Raw genomic sequence first — 17818 nt, 5'->3', positions numbered from 1 at the left:
TCATTCGCGTAACTCTCCGAACAATTCCGGAATAAGCTCAGGTTTTGTATTGTCAAGTTCATATGCAGGTTCAATCTTCTCCCGAATTTTTTCGTCTTTGGAGCCAAACATGTTGGCAACTGGTATTTCGCCATATTTGTCAGAAAACTGTAGAAAATCAAATTTAAAAGTAGTATAAATTTAAGTTTTCTCGCCTTGAATTCGATGAAGTGATATATACTTATTTAACTTTTCAGAACTATTTTGATAATTTTACTTCAATATTGTTGATAACAAATTTAAATTACTTATATAAAATGATCCAAAAACTATTTAACTTATTTAAAAAAAAAGTTTTCTTATTAATTAAGTTAATTAAATTATTTTAGATTATTAAATCAAGTTCTGTCATCGTTTAAAACATGAAATAAATTAACTTCACTAAACCAAATTTTTATAAGACTCTACCATTCAATTGAGTAAATTAAAAATAAACATTGATATTGTTATGTACTATGTAACTACAACTAATATTTAAAATAAAACGTTAAACAGAGGAAAAACATGTTTCATAATCACAGTAAGTAACTTATTTTACAAAGAAAAACACGTAGAATTTAAAATAGTTTGAAAAATTGAAGCTAAAAAAGTTATTGCAGATTAAATAAGATTAGTATTACTATAAAATTTAAATATACTTTATAATGAATAATAAGTTTTATTTTGCAAACTAACAACCTGCTTGAAAGTTTACCTGAATACAAAGAAAAATAAACATAAATTTATTCGTACAAATCAATACTAAAGTTTTTCAAATAATAATACTTTCGTTTCCTACAAAAAATTTTTTTTTAGTTTAAAAAAATTTAAACATTAATAAAACTACTTATCGTTTTCAACTCTGTCACTTACTTAGCTTTTACAGCAATAATTTATAATTAGTTTTGCATTATAACTACTATAACTACACTAGTATAATTATTTTACAATAAGTGTATCAATATGAACTAACTTAAATGATAGAGTTATAGTAATAACTTTACTTATGATTTTCATTTAGTTTTCGTTAAAATTCTAATTTTTAAAGAACATGTAGTGGTATTCACATCTACTGTATATAAACATCTTTCTTCTTTTAAATGCACTTAAATCACTTTAATAAGTACCTGAAAATAATTTATGTGGGATTAATACACTTTTATATAAAAACTCTCGAAATTTGTAACCTTAGTAAGTTTAAACTTTTGCTTAAAGATTGTTTTTTTAACCTAAATACTTCAACTTCTTCTTTTGAGCAGAGACTTCTAAATATTTGTGAAATATAATCAAATAAAATATCTAAAAAGACAAACAAAATAACAACAAATTAGAACTTTTATTTTCGATTAAAATTATATTGTTTTTAGTAGAAGAATGAAACATATTTTTTTGTCTTCAATGGCAGACGTATAAGTTTAAGTTATTCTACATTATAGAATTAACTGTTGGTAAACAGTCAGAAATTTATACTTTGTAGAAAGAGAACAAATGTGTTTATGTTTTCTCAAAAATTTATTTAGCATACCAAGTATTGCTCAAAAAGCTCAAAAGTAAATTGAAAATAAATATAAGAAAGATGTAAAAGTCGTCGAAAATAAATACCTAATTTAGCTGGTCAATACTTGAAACAAAAAAACAAGTTTAAACGTGTTATTATCTTGTGATAAAAGCTTAAGCACTAGTAAGGCAACTCACAGTTTTTAACAAGGAGTTTTTAACAACTCACAGTTTAAACTGTTGAATTGTAAAAATATTTTTCTTAAAATGTTTACTAATACTTACGGTTTGGCAATTTGATTAAAATTGATCTTCTTTATAAGTATAAATTAAGTCTAAACAAACATGTTTATAAATAAATTCCTGCTAAACTTGCACACTTATAGCTTAAACGTTTCAGAATGATTAAAATTTTATTGATTTAAGAGCATAAACAACGTAACTTAAAATCTAAATATTTTGTTGGTAAGCATGTTTTTTCGGCTTTTAGTGACTTAGTTTATTTTCTTAAAATCGATTAGCTTTATCGAAATGTTTAAACTGTAAGTATGCAAGCTTAATTATAATTATTATTAATATTTTTATGTGTAAACTAAGAAAATGTTGATTTTTTTTTAAATTTCAAATTAATTATTTTTTGACATTTAAACAATTTATTTCAACAAACAAAAGTAAAAAAACACAATTCAACTTTTATAACAAAGTATATTTCGGGCTAACTCGTCAGTTTTTTTAGTAAACGTTCATTCCACTTGACGTTGACCTGTTTCGTTAATAAGCAAATGGTCATTCGAAACACACGATTAAATTTTTGCGATGTTCTATAAACACTTTCGACAATATATTTGTTCTGAAAAAAAAAGTACACCAATAAACTTAAACGTATGCGAATACTTCATACATATCAAAAAAAAGTCTTACTTATAACTTATTGATTGAAGTGAGGGAAAACTACAACTTGAAACAAAACAACATGAAAGCTCATAGTTCTTAATATTTTCAATAAAAAAAAGGCATAAAAAACATTACTAAAATAAGTAAAACTAATACTTACGGTTAATGTTAACAAATTTTTATACACTTTTTATTAAAACATACCAAAAATTATCTGTATCTGTAATTTATTTTTAGTTATTAACTTTCGACATAAGGTTTGACTTATTTCTTTAAGATTAAATATTTTTAAATTACTATTTATGTTTCTTCTTTTATGCCCTGAATTTTTTATTCGACTTCAACGAATGTGAAATTACACCAAAATAAATATAGCAGACTGATTTTTTTATTTTTGCCAAAAGACTAGTTGTGATTGTTGGTCTTAAACAGGTAAAACATAAGTTCTCTAAATGAAAAATAAAAACAAATTAATTCAAAGTAAACATGAGATTTACAATTATCCAGTCTAGCCTGAATTTTCACAAATTTTAAAAGAAAATTAATTTTTTGAATTGTCATAAACGAATATATAACTAAACAGGAGTTAATCTAACTATATTGATTGTTTTAATTCAAGAATATTTTTACTTTCTTTTTACACAATGAGACTTAATGTGTTAGTTTTTTAAATTTCTATTATTTTAAACTTAACTGATCAATAACTACTTGTTTATTCGAATAACCCGTTTAAATTGCATATTTTTTTTCATAACAATGTTAATTAAAATTTCAAGTATAATATTTAAGCTCAATTGAAAAGTACATAATAGGATACAGCATTTTATTCTCTAATAAAGTGAAAATAAAACATATTGAAACAATTACATACAAAAGTTGTTTATAATACCTAGTAAATAACTTATTTTATTTACGACTTAATAAAATAGGTATAAGAATATATTTTTCATTTTATATTAATGATAGTCATCACACCTCTTAAAACTAATTTATTTTATTTAAATATATTTTACTGCTTCCACTAACTATACTAATTTTTCTATACATTATATTTATTTTATACTTTTTGGACTGACTGTGCTAGAAATAATATATATATATATATATATATTGCAGTTGTTTTTGATGTAATACAGAAACATATTACCTTATTTCTTTAGTAATTATCTATAATTAGCTGAAAACTATTTTCATTACTTGTAATTTCTTTTTAAATACATGTTGGTACTTGACAAAACATATTTAACAATAAAAATAATGTGAAAATTTTACTATTTCTATTAGTAAATAAATTCTAAGCAAAGAACTTTACACAATTAAGTTATTGGGTAAAAAAATAATATGAAATTCTGTTAAGGTTTTTTGAAAGACAACCAAAGTCGCAAAAAAACCATCATGGCTTACACACTATATGACATTTGAAATTAGAATTAATTAAGTGCTATTTGGTCTGCAAAACATTTGAAGAAAAAGACATATGAGAACAAACTAAAAAAAACAAAATCTGCAAAAATAATGTTAAAAATGCTGTTTAACAGTAAAAAAGCTGGTTTCTATGACACTTTAAAGAGGTAAACCAATGCACATTGGTTTGTTAAAAAGCCTAAAAACAAGGAACAGTAGTAGATAGACACATATAACAACGAAAAGTAAATAAAATTTGCAAAAGTATGTTTGTTGCAACACAAACTGAAAGTTTCTTAATTTTTTTTTGTTTACGTTTTAGTTGACATTTCTTGTCTTTGCTTCTTTTTTGAGGCAACAGTCTTCACTATCCATTGAAGTCCCTCCTGTTTGATAATAGAATCTATTTGAAAAAGATCTACAATTTGAATCCGCTTTGCGGTGAAACGTTGTAATTGTTTTTCTTTTAAGTAATAAATTATTATTGATATTGGAATATCACATTGGTTAACTGTTACAACTTGAATAAGCTCTAAAAATAAACTGTTTATAAAACTTTTAAAAGACTTACAAACTTTATAAATTGTTTTAAATTAAGCTCTGTATTTAAAAACAAATCGAAAAAAAGCGTAGTAATTTTTTTAGGTATCCAAAACCTTCATAACAATTTTGTTATAAAAAAGCCAACTCTCAACATTTTTCATCAACAAACAACCTATATTCCTAAATAAAAAAATCAAAAAAAAAAAATTTAGTCTAGATTCTAAAACTGACCAACAAAAATTTTGGGTGTTATTTAACCACCATAACAACTTTGTCGAATTATAATTCACAAGCTGACCTTTTTTTTATTATCGTTTATTATGCTACCGTTAATACTCCATTAAACTATTATCAAACTGACTCCAATGCCCCATTATTCTTGGCAGAGCAAGCTTGTGTAAACAAGTCAGTGTAAATTCAACTCTTAACAAACATTTCTTTAACAAGCAAACAAGCACAAACTGAAAACTTGAAAAACTTTCTTAAACTTTTTTTTTGTGAATTTTCACATCGCTAAAATCAGATTAAAAAAATCAAGACACCAACATATATTTTTTATTATTACAACTATTCTGAAACGAACTTCAATGCCCTCGTTGTTCTTAGCGGAGCAGCCTTGCACCTGCCAGTTTCTCCCCCTCAACGAAGCCAACTGCATGCTGTCCGATATACTGTTTGTGTTGGACGCGCTTGCAAGGTCCTGTTTGTTGCATAGTACCAGAAGGGGAATACCCGCAAGCAACACGTCGTCCAGTAGAGATTGCAGCTCCTAAACATAAAAAAAAGTTTTAAAATATCAAAACTAGTAAGAGATACGTGTGTGTTCACTATAGTAATGTAACTGAATCAGAAAAAGAAAACAAGCGTTAAACACGCGGGTACAGGGAGCTTCTTAAACCTGTGTTTCGATTGCAAAAAGCTCTGGTTTGAGCCGCATAGGCGGTTTGAGACTGTAGTCGGATTTTTTCATGCAGTCATAGCAATGATGAATCTCAGCTGTATTCCGCTGAGCCACTTCTTATTGTGGAGAATTATGTCCTGCTGCATGGGCAACAACTAGAATGCACCCTTTATTCCCGGACTTTGTGCTAGAAGATGTCACTTCAGCTTCGTAAGTTTTCGCGAAGACCCAACACGAAATGCCACAGTTGTTGGTTTTAAGTTTGATCCTGTTTGGCAAAAGGATGGGCGCCAGAAGTAGTTTTTGTTGGTAAGAGGAATACTTGCATTTCACTATACAACCACCGTCTACCTTGAGCTGTACCAATAAGGTGTTATTTTGCTAAAACTTATCTTCCTCTATGCCATAGAGTCCATGGGTTCATTAGGATCGCTATTATAGCAAAAATAAAACTTAAAATAATTCTTGACAAAAAAACTTAGACCCGTGCTTAAACTGGCAAGTTAGGACATCCGCACCTTGACTACTGGTATTAGTACTGAACACATCAGTGATGCAAAAAAAAGTCTATCATGAACAACAAGCTTCTTTGTTTTAACGCAATGCTGTAGCTCTGCGAGAAAACCGCCTTACTGGTCAAGACTCAATCAGAGAAAATTAATTTACCTTCTTTTGTAAGTATTTTGTAGAACGAAGGTAACACGGTGAAAAATTTACTGTCAAGAATAATCTTCTACGTTATTATAATTTACGCCATGCATGATAAAAAAGATGTCTAAAAATTCTCAGCTCTGATGCAACCTGTCTCTTTCTTGGAAAAATAGGCTTCTAAGTACTGATCTAGGATCCAAAATAGTTTTTACCAGATACAGTGTACCCAAAATCGCGTTTAACTGGAAATAAGGAATGACATTTTGTATATGATCATTATCTTAAACATTTTCATAGTTTAATTACAATTTAGTCCAAGATTAAAAGAAGTTTAAATTTAAATAAAAATATTTTAATATCCGAAAAATAGTTAGACTAGAAAAAAGCTATCTACTTTTCTTTGTGGGTTAATGCTTTGACATAATGAAAAATAAAAATTAAATTAAACAATTAGGCTTCTTAAATTCATACAAAAAGTACTTATGTTTTGTAACAGTTTGTTATTGTTTAACAGTTGTTAGATATAAAATGTTGATGAAATAAAACGTTCTACTGAAAATTTTCAATGAAAATTTAAAAGATAAAGAGAAAAACAAACAAAATTAACCTTCTCTTTAACAAAGACTTTAAAATGTGCTCTTTATTTGACTTTCAGACGCTTACACAAGTGCTTATTGCATGACTATTTTAATCAAATTTTGGTTTTAAATTTCACGTTGTAAAAGTTTAGAAAGTCATGAAAAGCTCACCAAAAAACAATATGGTAAATCTGGCCTACTGACTAGAAAGGTTGCCTACCCCTATTCAAGGAAATAAGTTCCACCCATTAAACAAAACTGTATACAATATAGCTAAAACAAACATGTAAAACAAAATTTTACATTACCCACAGTTGTACTAAAAAAATTATAAAATTTGACGTTAAAAAATACATGCAATGAAGTATAAAATACAAGGGGAAATATACGTGATTAAACATCAAACAAGAACAAACTATCAATTCAAATTATCACCTGCCCGGCTTCATCAAGTCTTTTCTTGTCCGTCGAATCGACGACGTAAATGAGCACATCGGTGTTTTCAAAGTAATTCCTCCAATAGGGTCTGATCCTGCGCTGCCCACCTACGTCCCAAACGTTCAGCTTGAACCCCGCCGACTTCACACTCCTTACGTTGAACCCCTGGATTTGTTTGTTTGATTGATTTCAAATTAAATGGGTACCACGTTTTTTAAACTTATTAATATGAAAAAACTGACTGCACAATCTTTATGTGGACTCCCTGGAATTGTCAAGTTTTACACTTTAAAAATTTAAATATAATTTTAAGTGATTTACTTTCGCAAAGTTGGATTCAGTGCTATCAAGGCAAATATGTAAAAATTTTGGCCGGTTGCAGGCTGTTTGTTTTGAAATCGTAAAATGGTTTGTTTGAGAAACTTAGATACTAGGAAGTAAACATGTATCATGCTTAAAAACTAAAACTATAAAACTGGCAGCATGCTTTTTATGCGGAAACACTAATATGTTTTTTTTATAATTCAGATACTAAGATATGAAAATGCTTGAATTGTTGAAACACTAGGTGATTTTATTTTACTTTTAAAGTGCTATTAACTAAAAGTATTTTAAGCTATAGTTGAAAGCATTGCTTTCTTAACAAGGTTGTAAAAATTTTTAAAACTTTAAAATGTAAACTTCAATGAAGCATTTCAACTGGTAAAATAAAAATTTAACAAGTGAAAATATCTGTAAAAGTTCAAATGCTAGTTTTCACCCTACTTCTTTATAGCCTACTACTAAATTTAAGTGAAAAAATAGAGCTGTCAAAATCACAAATACATTCAAAATTTGAAATCACAGTAACCTCTTAAAGTTTTTATTAGCTTCAGGCACAAAAAGTGTAACATGTAAAATAAATCTAAGACAAAGTAGCATGCACACTTTATTCTACTTTTATCTTTAATAATTATTCCATAAGACTAATCAAGCCTCTTTCGAACACACGAAAGCCTCATTAGCTGAAAATCCAAGTCTAAAACAAATTAATAAACACACTTTAAATCGTAAGTTTAGAAATTATTTTTTTACCTAACCAAGTATTTAAAACAAGTAAAAGCCTAATTAACCTGTGTGGGAGTAATTTGATTGATTTCTTCTGATGCCAATGTTCTAAGAATAGTTGTCTTTCCTGCATTATCCAATCCAAGCAGAAGTATTCTCAGCTCCTTGCTATTTTCTGATTTCGACTTTCTGAAAAGTTTCAGAAGACCCTAGATACCAAAGTTTTAAGTTTTTATTAGAAAATATAAGTTGACAAATAACCAAGCGTAACTTACCATTTTCAGCTAGATTAAGTTTTGATGTTTAGATAAGGCATTCTAACTAACAGTCTAAAATAGTATTAAAATAAGTCTTACAAAATAATCATAAAACTTTTCGGCAAAAGCAGAAGAGACCTGGTGAAATTATATTTAATCTAATCTGATGTATATTTACAGCAGTATGATTTAAATTTTTTATTCAAACATATTAGTTCTTAAAACAAAAGATAAAATCAATAATTATAAATTACGTTTTATTTATGGTGATACACATTTACAACAGAATGTTTTAATTTCAAAGCAAAAACAATAATTAATTAAGCAGTATTGGCCTATATATCTATAAGGAAATGTCCGCCTTTTGGGTCAAGGTTTATATATTAAAAGTTCATTCATTATTAATTCATATAATAGTTGTTGCAGAGTTACAACGTTTGCCATTCCAATTATCAAACAGATTAAATTGTTTAAAACAAATAAAACAATTAGGTTGTTTAAAACAAGAACATGTCAAAAATTCACAAAGACACTTTTGCACTAAGGGTCATATATGCACGAAAGTACATTTTTACACGAAGACAACTTTGAACGAAGACACTTTTGCACGAGGGGTCACTTTTGAACGGAGGGTCGTTTTTTCACAGAGGGTCACTTTTGCACAGAGGGTCGTTTTTGCATGAGAGTAAAAAATAAATAAGTAAAATAAAATTTGAAACAAAATTAAATTAAAATTTAAAGATAATTTTTTTAAAAAGTTACTGACCGAGCGTAAGGGTTAGGGGTAATATTGATAGTAAAAATAAACAACAAAAAATAAAATAACATAAAACTAATATTAAAAAAAGCTTGAATAGTAAAAATATAAAAAAAAAAAAAAAAAAGTTACCATCCGAAGGTAAGGGTTAGGGTAACAGTTGAAAAAAAATCTTTAAAATAAACCTATTAAAAATTATTAATCAAACAAATAATAAGATAATCAAAAATGAATAAAAAATAAATTATAAAAAACAAAAAACTACCGGCCGAGGAGGGTACGGGTAATAGTGATAGTTTAACAAAATTTAAAGTAAAAAAAAAATAATTAAAATATTTTTCAACCCATGCAAAAATGTCTTTGTGCATATTAGACTCTTACCAGTTTAAAAGAATTATACAACAACATTTGAATAATCAAAAGAACATCAAATCTAGAGAATTTTTATTTAAACAAAAAAATTAAACCTCACTAGTTACTCTAACATAATGAAGATTTCGCTTTTAAAATGCAACATGCTTTCAATAATGAGTACAAAGACTGCTTTTAATAATGAAACATTGTAGCAAAGTAAAGACTATTGTTGGATAAACTATTTCATGCCAGTTTAAACAAACATTCCAACACATTTATAGGTTAAAATAATGATTAAAAAATAACTGAAACAATTTTCTTATCACAAGTGTTTATTAATCTTTTGTAAAACAAATATGTTTCTGATTTTTCAAATTTGTACATGTAAAGTAACGTAGTAAACTTAAATTATATAAAAATAAACAACTTGTATACTTAGTAAGAGTCAAAATACTACTGATTAATAGTTTTTATTTTCCTAAAGTTTTATATTAATTACATTGGACATTTAACACATTAGTAAATTTATAAGCATTCAGTTGTAGACTGATATTTAATTTCAAGGTCACTAGGGTGCTTATATAACAGGCAGCCTTTTTAAGTTTTTTGTATTTAAAAATCAGAAACGCAATAAAAATTTTATAAACTGAATCACTGTTTGCAAAAAAATACAAAAATATATTATTTCATAAAACAAACTTCAAATTTAAACTTAGAGTAGAAGCATCATGTACAAATATGTAAATTTTATTTTAAATAACTAAACAACTTCCATTTAAACTTGATTTTTCAGACTAGAAGTGCTTTCCATTGTTTTCAATAGATACCTGAATATAAATAGGATTTTTTTTTGTTACTTTTTGACCACACATATCAGTATGCACCCAGTCTGAACTACAACTCCATATGCAGTGTTTTGGTGTGCTCAAAAAACTGATTCATATTTTAACTCTGAAGATCATCAGAATGATCATTGTTACATTTCATACTTTAAAAAACATTGTTTATAAGATGGTGCCTTACAAGATCAAGGCTAAACTTTAGAACAGGGATCTCTCCAAGATACTTTAGTTTAAAAAATATTTGGTCTCTAAGATGTTTTGCTTATGACAAAACTATGAAAGGAGTTGACTTTTTCCACAATCAAAATTTCCTAGGAAGGTAGCCAAAAATTCAAAATCAGATCCAACCTTTGCTTTGAAGTTAACTAAACTAACAAGCTAGTTATGTTTGGGTAATTTGTTCAATATAAGATTTAATTTTACATAAAAAGTATACTTTACTCGCCCGTCAGAATAAAGCATATGTACACATACACTATCAAGAGTTGCTGTTCCATTCTTTGTTTGTAAGTAAAGAGTGGTAATACTTTGGTACTGCTATTACCAACTTCTAAAAGTTGTATAAGCTATGATATCTTTAAAGAAAATCCTACATAAAAACTAAAAACAACCTAAAAAGTCTAAAAATTTAAAGTATTTTAATATAAAACTAAATATGTTCTTTTAAGGTAAACTCATCTTTAAACTTTTTACTACCTGAAAGAAAAAATGTTAACAAGATACTTACTTGGAGTCTAATATAATTTTATTTTCAACCCTAAACAATATTCGATTATTACTTCAGAATTACATTGATTGTAAAAAACTTTTACACATAAAATTTTTCGTTTATATTTCATTACTTTCTTCATATACTATAAAAATAAATAAAAATTCTTTCAAGTCTTTTAAAGTTTGAAAATTTTAAGAAAGATTGTTTATTAATGTTTAAACTTTAAAATCACACTAAATATAGATTGACATAACTGATAAGCCATTTTAGTGAAACTTGGTAAACTTTTTTTTATCTAGTTGAGAACTATATATTTAACGTACAATTTTAGTTGTATTTATAAGCATGACAATGAAAAAAAAATATCATAAAAAGAAAATAAATTCAAGCTATTTTTATGATTATTTCATTTGTATCTAAAAAAATATATTAGTTCTTTGTAATATCAAGTTATTTAAGAAAATATAGTGTTGTAGGAACCTTGCTTATAACTACTTTAGCTTAAAAGGGAGTGGTTTTGGCATTTTGAAAAACTATTCCATAAATTTTAATCAACACATTTGTAGCATTATAAGCTGACTGCACATAGTTTCTAGGCCTTTCAAAAAAATATTCACATGATTATTGTTTATTAGCTTCAAAAAAATAGATCTTGCCACTGATTATTAAATTGAAATTTTAAATTAAATTGATGTATTCCAAGATCAACCTACAAGTCAAAATAGAATTGAGTTTTCAAATAGCAAACTTTGAACATCACAATAAATTTAAATACTTGAGTTCATCCAGAGCTCAGAAACAAATTCAATAAAGGATGTAAAGAATAACTGAACTGTAGCTCATTTTACTATATATCAATGTTTATATTAGATGTGTTTGTTTATACTGTTGCTTATACTTATTATCGTTTCAGATTTTTCATTGTTAATAAAATGTTTAAATACAAGAAGTTTTTATTTAGTACAAAATTAAGTAGTTACATTCAAAAAATAAAGGCTTATAAAATTAAATTAAAAAATATTAAAATGGGAGTATTAAAAAAAAAAAGTCAAGTTAAGTTTGGTAAAGTTTGCTTCCTCTGTAACTTAAATAGATTGAAGGTAGCTTTTGCAGATTCTAAGACTTGAGTGAAATCTAAATCAAAATTGAGCAAGGAGTGCAAAAACTTTGCTAAATGCTATTTAAAAACTTGAATAACTTCTAAACTTGCCTCAGTTTGTATATATTTTTTTAAAATGTAATATTCAATTGTTTTTTTTTATACAAATTTGTTTTATACCTATAGTTATCGTTTAATTTTTTTTTAAATTTGTACCTTGTACCCTGTTTGGTTTTTTAAATATAAAAACTGACCACAGTCTTTTGTAAGTTCATTACAATTACATGATAATTGCCTAGCGTGAATTACTTTGTTACAAATAAGCTTAATTACAAATTTTTTGTTTATAATCAAAATCATGGGTGGTAGGTATTTAGTGGTAACAAGCAAAATTATGAAAATAAAATTTGTTGTGGGTTAAGTTGTAATTCTAGTTACTATGTGAACTGGCTTTACTTTTCATTAGAAACTCTAGAATAACTAGTGAAAGTTCACAAATGTTCTAGTTTTGTGAGTCAGATTTAATGCTCACAGGCAAGGTTTACATGCTTTCAAGACACATTTTTATCTTTAGAGGGCCACATGCCATTTCACGTGAAAACATGATTACAGGTCACAGTTATTGCTGACCCCAGAAGTAAAACAGGTTTCCTGAATTCTAATGAAGCTTTTTACAATTAAAAGTAATTTTTTTATGTTTCTATTATCAAGGTAAATGAGAAATCTTCTCATACACAAGGTCCTTAGACCAAAACATTTTTTAGTATCTCTGATTTTTTTCTCAAATAAACTTACTACTACACTTCCAGATATGTTATTATGTTATCATTTTAATGCTAATTTTATTGTCAATTTTGCTCTCAATCAGTATATTGACAAACTCTTGTGCATTCCATAAAGTATTTATTGATCTCATTAACTATATCGATATAATATCTAAATATTTACTTAAAGTTCTGTTAGGTTGTATATTTTGATAGCTAAAATAAAGCAGTACAAATTAAGATCTATTTTAAAGAAAGCTATGTATATATCTAAGATGTTAATCGATTATTTTCTTACTACTCTGGTTAAATTCTAACCTAATTTTAAGTTCTACAGTACATTTTAAATTCTTTCAAACTTAAACAGATAAATAATATTAATTTATTAATTTTCAACTAAATAAATAGTTTTTCTTTTTTGTTTTTTTGGTTAGTTTAGTTTTAATATTAAAGGGGAAGGTAGAATTACAGGTGATGACAAATTGACCTTCAAAAAACTTTATCTTTGTAGAGGGACTAGTAAGTCTGATGTTTTTCTACCATCAAAAAAATAAAAATAGTAAAAAATAAAACATTGTAATCAGGTCCAACAAAGATATAAGAGTTGCTTTTGATTTATCAATTTACAAAAATATGTTTACTTTACATCTTATAAAGAGGAGAGAGGAAATAACAAGAACTGCTTGAAAGTTTGGGTTTGTCACTAAGGTTAGACCAGACTGGTGTGAAAAACCTTATAAACTAGGTACATACTTTTTTTTATAGTTTATTGAAGACAAAAGCACACAGTCTTTTTAATTTAAAATGTGGTTGATTAACTTGGTCATCAAGCTACATACCACATTGAGATAAATTAATTTAACAAGTTTATTGCTTTTACAAAATGCCATTTGACTGACTTTATCTTATGTACACCTTTAAGTTTAAAAAGTGTACTAAATTTGAAGTGTTATTCTTCAAGAAATTTTAGTTTGTTTGTTTTTGTATTTTAAGTATAATGGTAACAACAACAAATATTTTTAATGGTTACTCAAGCATAAAAATATAATTAGATTTACACCTAAAACTTGGTGGGGAAATTAATACTATAATTTATGAAATAACAATTACAAAATAAATTATTTCTATCTTTGTATACTTTACTATAACTTATTGAACACGATAAAATATCAACGCTCTAAAAATTTGTTGAATTGACCTGGTGTATAAAAAGACCTTTCGGTCATCAAGCTACACGCAAAATAATTTAAACTTTTTCTCAAATATTTCGATAAACAAAGGTTTATTTGTGCACTCGGCCGATCCTAGGACCAAATATTTTGAACAATTTTTTTTATATATTTAATTTATAAATATAATGATAGTTCAATATATATATTATTAATCTAACTAAAAAATATTTCAAAAAATCGAACTTTAAATCGTTTTCTAAGATTTCTTAACAAAAACATTAGAATCTATTACTTTAAAGTTAGTCGTATCATAGCAGCCCATTTTCATCTTTAAAAAAACAATGCTAGAGTAGCGATCATTAATTCTAAACACATATACTTTTACATTAACAGTAAAAATAAAAGCAATAAGTTTTTATATAATATAAAATAAACTTTTTGAAAATGTTCAAAACAAAGCGAAACAGTTAAATTTGATAAGTGTAATAAAAATTTTAATATGTTTTATTTTTAGTGCAGTAGCGTTCTTCTTGAGTACAAACTTTGAACATAGCCATAAAGCGCCTATAAAACGATGGGTCCCCCACTACAAAGTTGGTAAAATGCAAATAGTTGTCATACACTGAAGAAGCGTATAAAGTTTTGTTTGTTTTATGTTAATAATTTTACGCTTGATTAAATATAATAATACATTTTACCTTGCTAGCGATGGGTCGAATACCGTAGTGAGGTTATAGGATTTTTTCGTTCATATTATGTAAATGAGAAAAGGTAAACATGTACAAAAGTACATAATAACATTTAAACCTCTATCTTTTACCCACTTTATCTTAAGTGTTTAATCTACTAAACTGTTACTCTTAGTTCCAACCAATTTTTCCCAAACAATCAAAAAACAATTATTGCATTTTTACTAACTTTGTTAAATGTCATTAAGATTTACTTTTCTTTTTCCAAACTTTTTAAATCTCTTAAAACACTTTTAAAACAAAGTTTTGTAGTTTATTAAAAAGTAATATTGTCGTTTTTTTATATATCTTCTACAAGCAGCTTCAAACAATTGAATAACTTTAAAATTTTCAGCTTATATTTACTATTATTATTTACAAAACACAAAAAAATATTAACAAAAGGAAAAAATTAGTCTCTAAAACATTAACTTTAGATATTTAAATGTTTGTTTATTTAAGAATCTTAGAATATCTTGTGTGTAAACTTTTTATTAAGAACGTATTTGTAAGAGGATCTATCCTTACATATAAAATTAAGCGAAACAAGAGTGTCATTTCTATTCTTAAATATTCAGTCAAAAAGTTTAATTTAACTAAATTTTATTCTTTGTTTAATCGTATGATCGTTCTAAATAGATTAATTCAGCGTAAATGACTTAAAATCTTGTTCGTTTTTTAAAATTATAAAGTATCATAATGATAGTTTTTTAGCTCATTTAATTAAGTTAAGAAATTCGTATCGAGCAAAATAAAAACCGTTTATATTCAAAAACTTAAAAGAAGTTTAAATATAAAATGATTAACTTTCAAGTTTTCCAAATTGAAGTATTTAATGTTTTTATTAAAAGTATTTATTGTTTAAGTTTTAAACATAGTTTAAAGAAAACCATAACTTATTCAAGTTTTCTTTATTGGTATAATGCTAATTTATCCTGTAATATATTTTGCTAACTTTCTACTAAGTAAAAAATAGACTTTTTATAAAAAATAAAGTATAAGACTTTGACTATATATATAACATGTTTAAGTTAATACTTAAAATTCTATTAAGTTTTAGTGATTGCTTATTTTTCTTGACTGTTTGTTTATAAGGAGAACAGTTATGTTAAGTTATATACTAAACATTTTAAAAACTTTAGTTGTATATTTTTTTAATGCATACAATATAGAAAAAAATTAATAAGCTACTAATAAGTGAAATAAAAAGAGTTAACAGGTATTTATAAGTTATGAAACATTATGTTTACATATTTGTTTAATTGAATTTAAAAACTAAAAATTGTTTGTGTTATTTATATACTGTGATTAATTTTTAAAAAAACATTACAAAACTTGGACCACATACCTTTTTAAGTTTCAAACTCTCTAAGTGATAATTAAACATTACAATTTATTGAAAAGTTATAATAAGTCTGAACGATCTAAATAGAATATTTCAAGCAGATTGTTAGTTTTCAAAATAAAACTTATTGTTGATTATAAAGTATATTTAAATTTTATAGTAATACTAATCTTATTTAATCTGCAATAACTTTTTTAAATTCAATTTTATAAACTATTTTAAATTCTACGTGATTTTTTTTGTAAAATAAACTACTTACTGTGATTATGAAACATGTATTTCCTGTTTAACGTTTTATTTTAGATATTAGTTGTAGTTACATAGTACATAACAATATAAATGTTTTACAGTCATTTTACTGTACCATTCAATTTTACTCAATTGAATGGTACAGTCTTATGAAAATTTTGTTTAGTGAAGTTAATTTATATCATGCTTTTAACGATCACAAAACTTAATTTAAGAAAATAAAAATTAAAAATCTAAAGTAAAATAATTAACTTATTTAATAATTAAACTTTTTTTAAAAATAGGTTAAATAGTTTTCGGATCCTTTTATATAAATAATTAAATTTGTTATTAACAATATTGAAGTGAAATTATCAAAATTAACCTTTAACTCAATGAATTTATGTCAGTATGAAAATTTCTATAGGTTAAAAACGATAGCTAAACATGTCACGAATAATTACCAAAGTTCTAATTTATAGAGAAAACTACAATTCCGAAGTAATTCAGTCAATTTTCTTTTACACAGTTGGTAACGCACACGTATAAGACTTCCGCATTTCCACAAACTCGGAAAGAAGGGAAGGTGGAACAGTTTCAATGCTTTTAAAGACGCTAAAGTTTAACCGCGTTGAGCGTTAGTTGCGCGAAAGGGATTCGAGCGGTCATGATAGGATGGAACTTTTTGTGGTTTTTGTGGAACTTCCAGACGAAAAAGGCTAAACCTGAATACTTATGTAAAAATGAAGGCGCTGCGTCGACAGAAAATGTGTCTCAGTCTGACGTGATGAAAAAACTTGAAAACGTCGGCTTGAGCAGCAATGTTGTGAAGTTTTTAGAAGACAACAAATGTTCTGTGTGTCCTCGATGACGACCTCCATGTTGTCGTTTCAAGTGTGCGACACCTTTCGTGTTGCCAATGTGCTGAAAGCATTTTGAACAGTAATAAGCAAGAATGTCCACGTTGTGGAAGAAATTTAACTGATCAGTCGTTCGATCTTATGCGGTTCAACGCAGATTTGAAACAAGATTCTGAGAACCAAACAGTGTACATTTAGTTGCTATGAAATTAAAAATAAATTAAATTTATTGATATAAAACAGATTTACAACAGCTACTCGTAATAATCTGTATTGAATTTTTTTTTATAAACAAATAGAGTTTTAATAAATTTAAATTTTTTATTTACTGAACGTTTTTTACCCATAATTTTTTTGAATACTTTCATAAGGTCAGGTTCTTATTAAAAAAATAATAATTTCTTTAAAAAATAGTCGGTAAAAACGGTTTTTAGAACCTTTTAGTTTGCTTTTAAAATCTCATCAACGGTAGTACATAAAATTTTAGAACAGTATATTTAATATATGAATGAATGAAATACAAAAATTATCTATGGAAGATTGGATAATTTTACAAAAGCTACGCAGAAAAATCAGTTATTGACGTTTTGTTGACAAGTTCGAAACAAAAATATACATTGTACCTCAGTACTGAATTTCTTGTTTTCAAAAAATTTTATTGAATTCAAATATGTTGGATGCGGCCGAAAACTGATTTTTTCAAGTAAAAAGTTACAAGATTTTACCTAA

The 17818-nt window shown here is 26.2% G+C and overlaps 1 protein-coding gene across 1 annotated transcript; it reads right to left on the bottom strand.

Annotated features, from left to right (window-relative positions):
• Positions 1-16898, bottom strand: LOC145828820 (ADP-ribosylation factor-like protein 3). The gene is made up of 7 exons (XM_082936574.1): positions 16857-16898; positions 8037-8180; positions 6922-7089; positions 4940-5125; positions 4129-4199; positions 2257-2278; positions 1-147 (listed from the first exon to the last, which is right to left on the bottom strand). Exons 1-7 carry the CDS (start codon positions 16896-16898, stop codon positions 1-3), a joined length of 780 nt encoding a protein of 259 aa, XP_082792700.1.
• Positions 16899-17818: the final 920 nt, after the last annotated feature.

This window comes from Thalia democratica, chromosome 2, assembly GCF_965202585.1.
Source record: "Thalia democratica chromosome 2, ktThaDemo2.hap1.1, whole genome shotgun sequence".
Classification (NCBI taxonomy): Eukaryota; Metazoa; Chordata; class Thaliacea; order Salpida; family Salpidae; genus Thalia; species Thalia democratica.
This window is presented reverse-complemented; position numbering and strand designations above follow the sequence as displayed.

Excerpts from the sequence above, each read along its gene's own strand:
- LOC145828820 (XM_082936574.1), bottom strand. The coding sequence starts at position 16,898 with ATGACCGCTCGAATCCCTTTCGCGCAACTAACGCTCAACGCG. Across the intron at positions 7,090-8,036 it reads ATCAAATTACTCCCACACAG|GGGTTCAACGTAAGGAGTGT; the intron begins GTTAATTAGGCT and ends AAACAAATCCAG. Across the intron at positions 2,279-4,128 it reads CAAGAAATGTCAACTAAAAC|GTCAACGTCAAGTGGAATGA; the intron begins GTAAACAAAAAA and ends TTAACGAAACAG.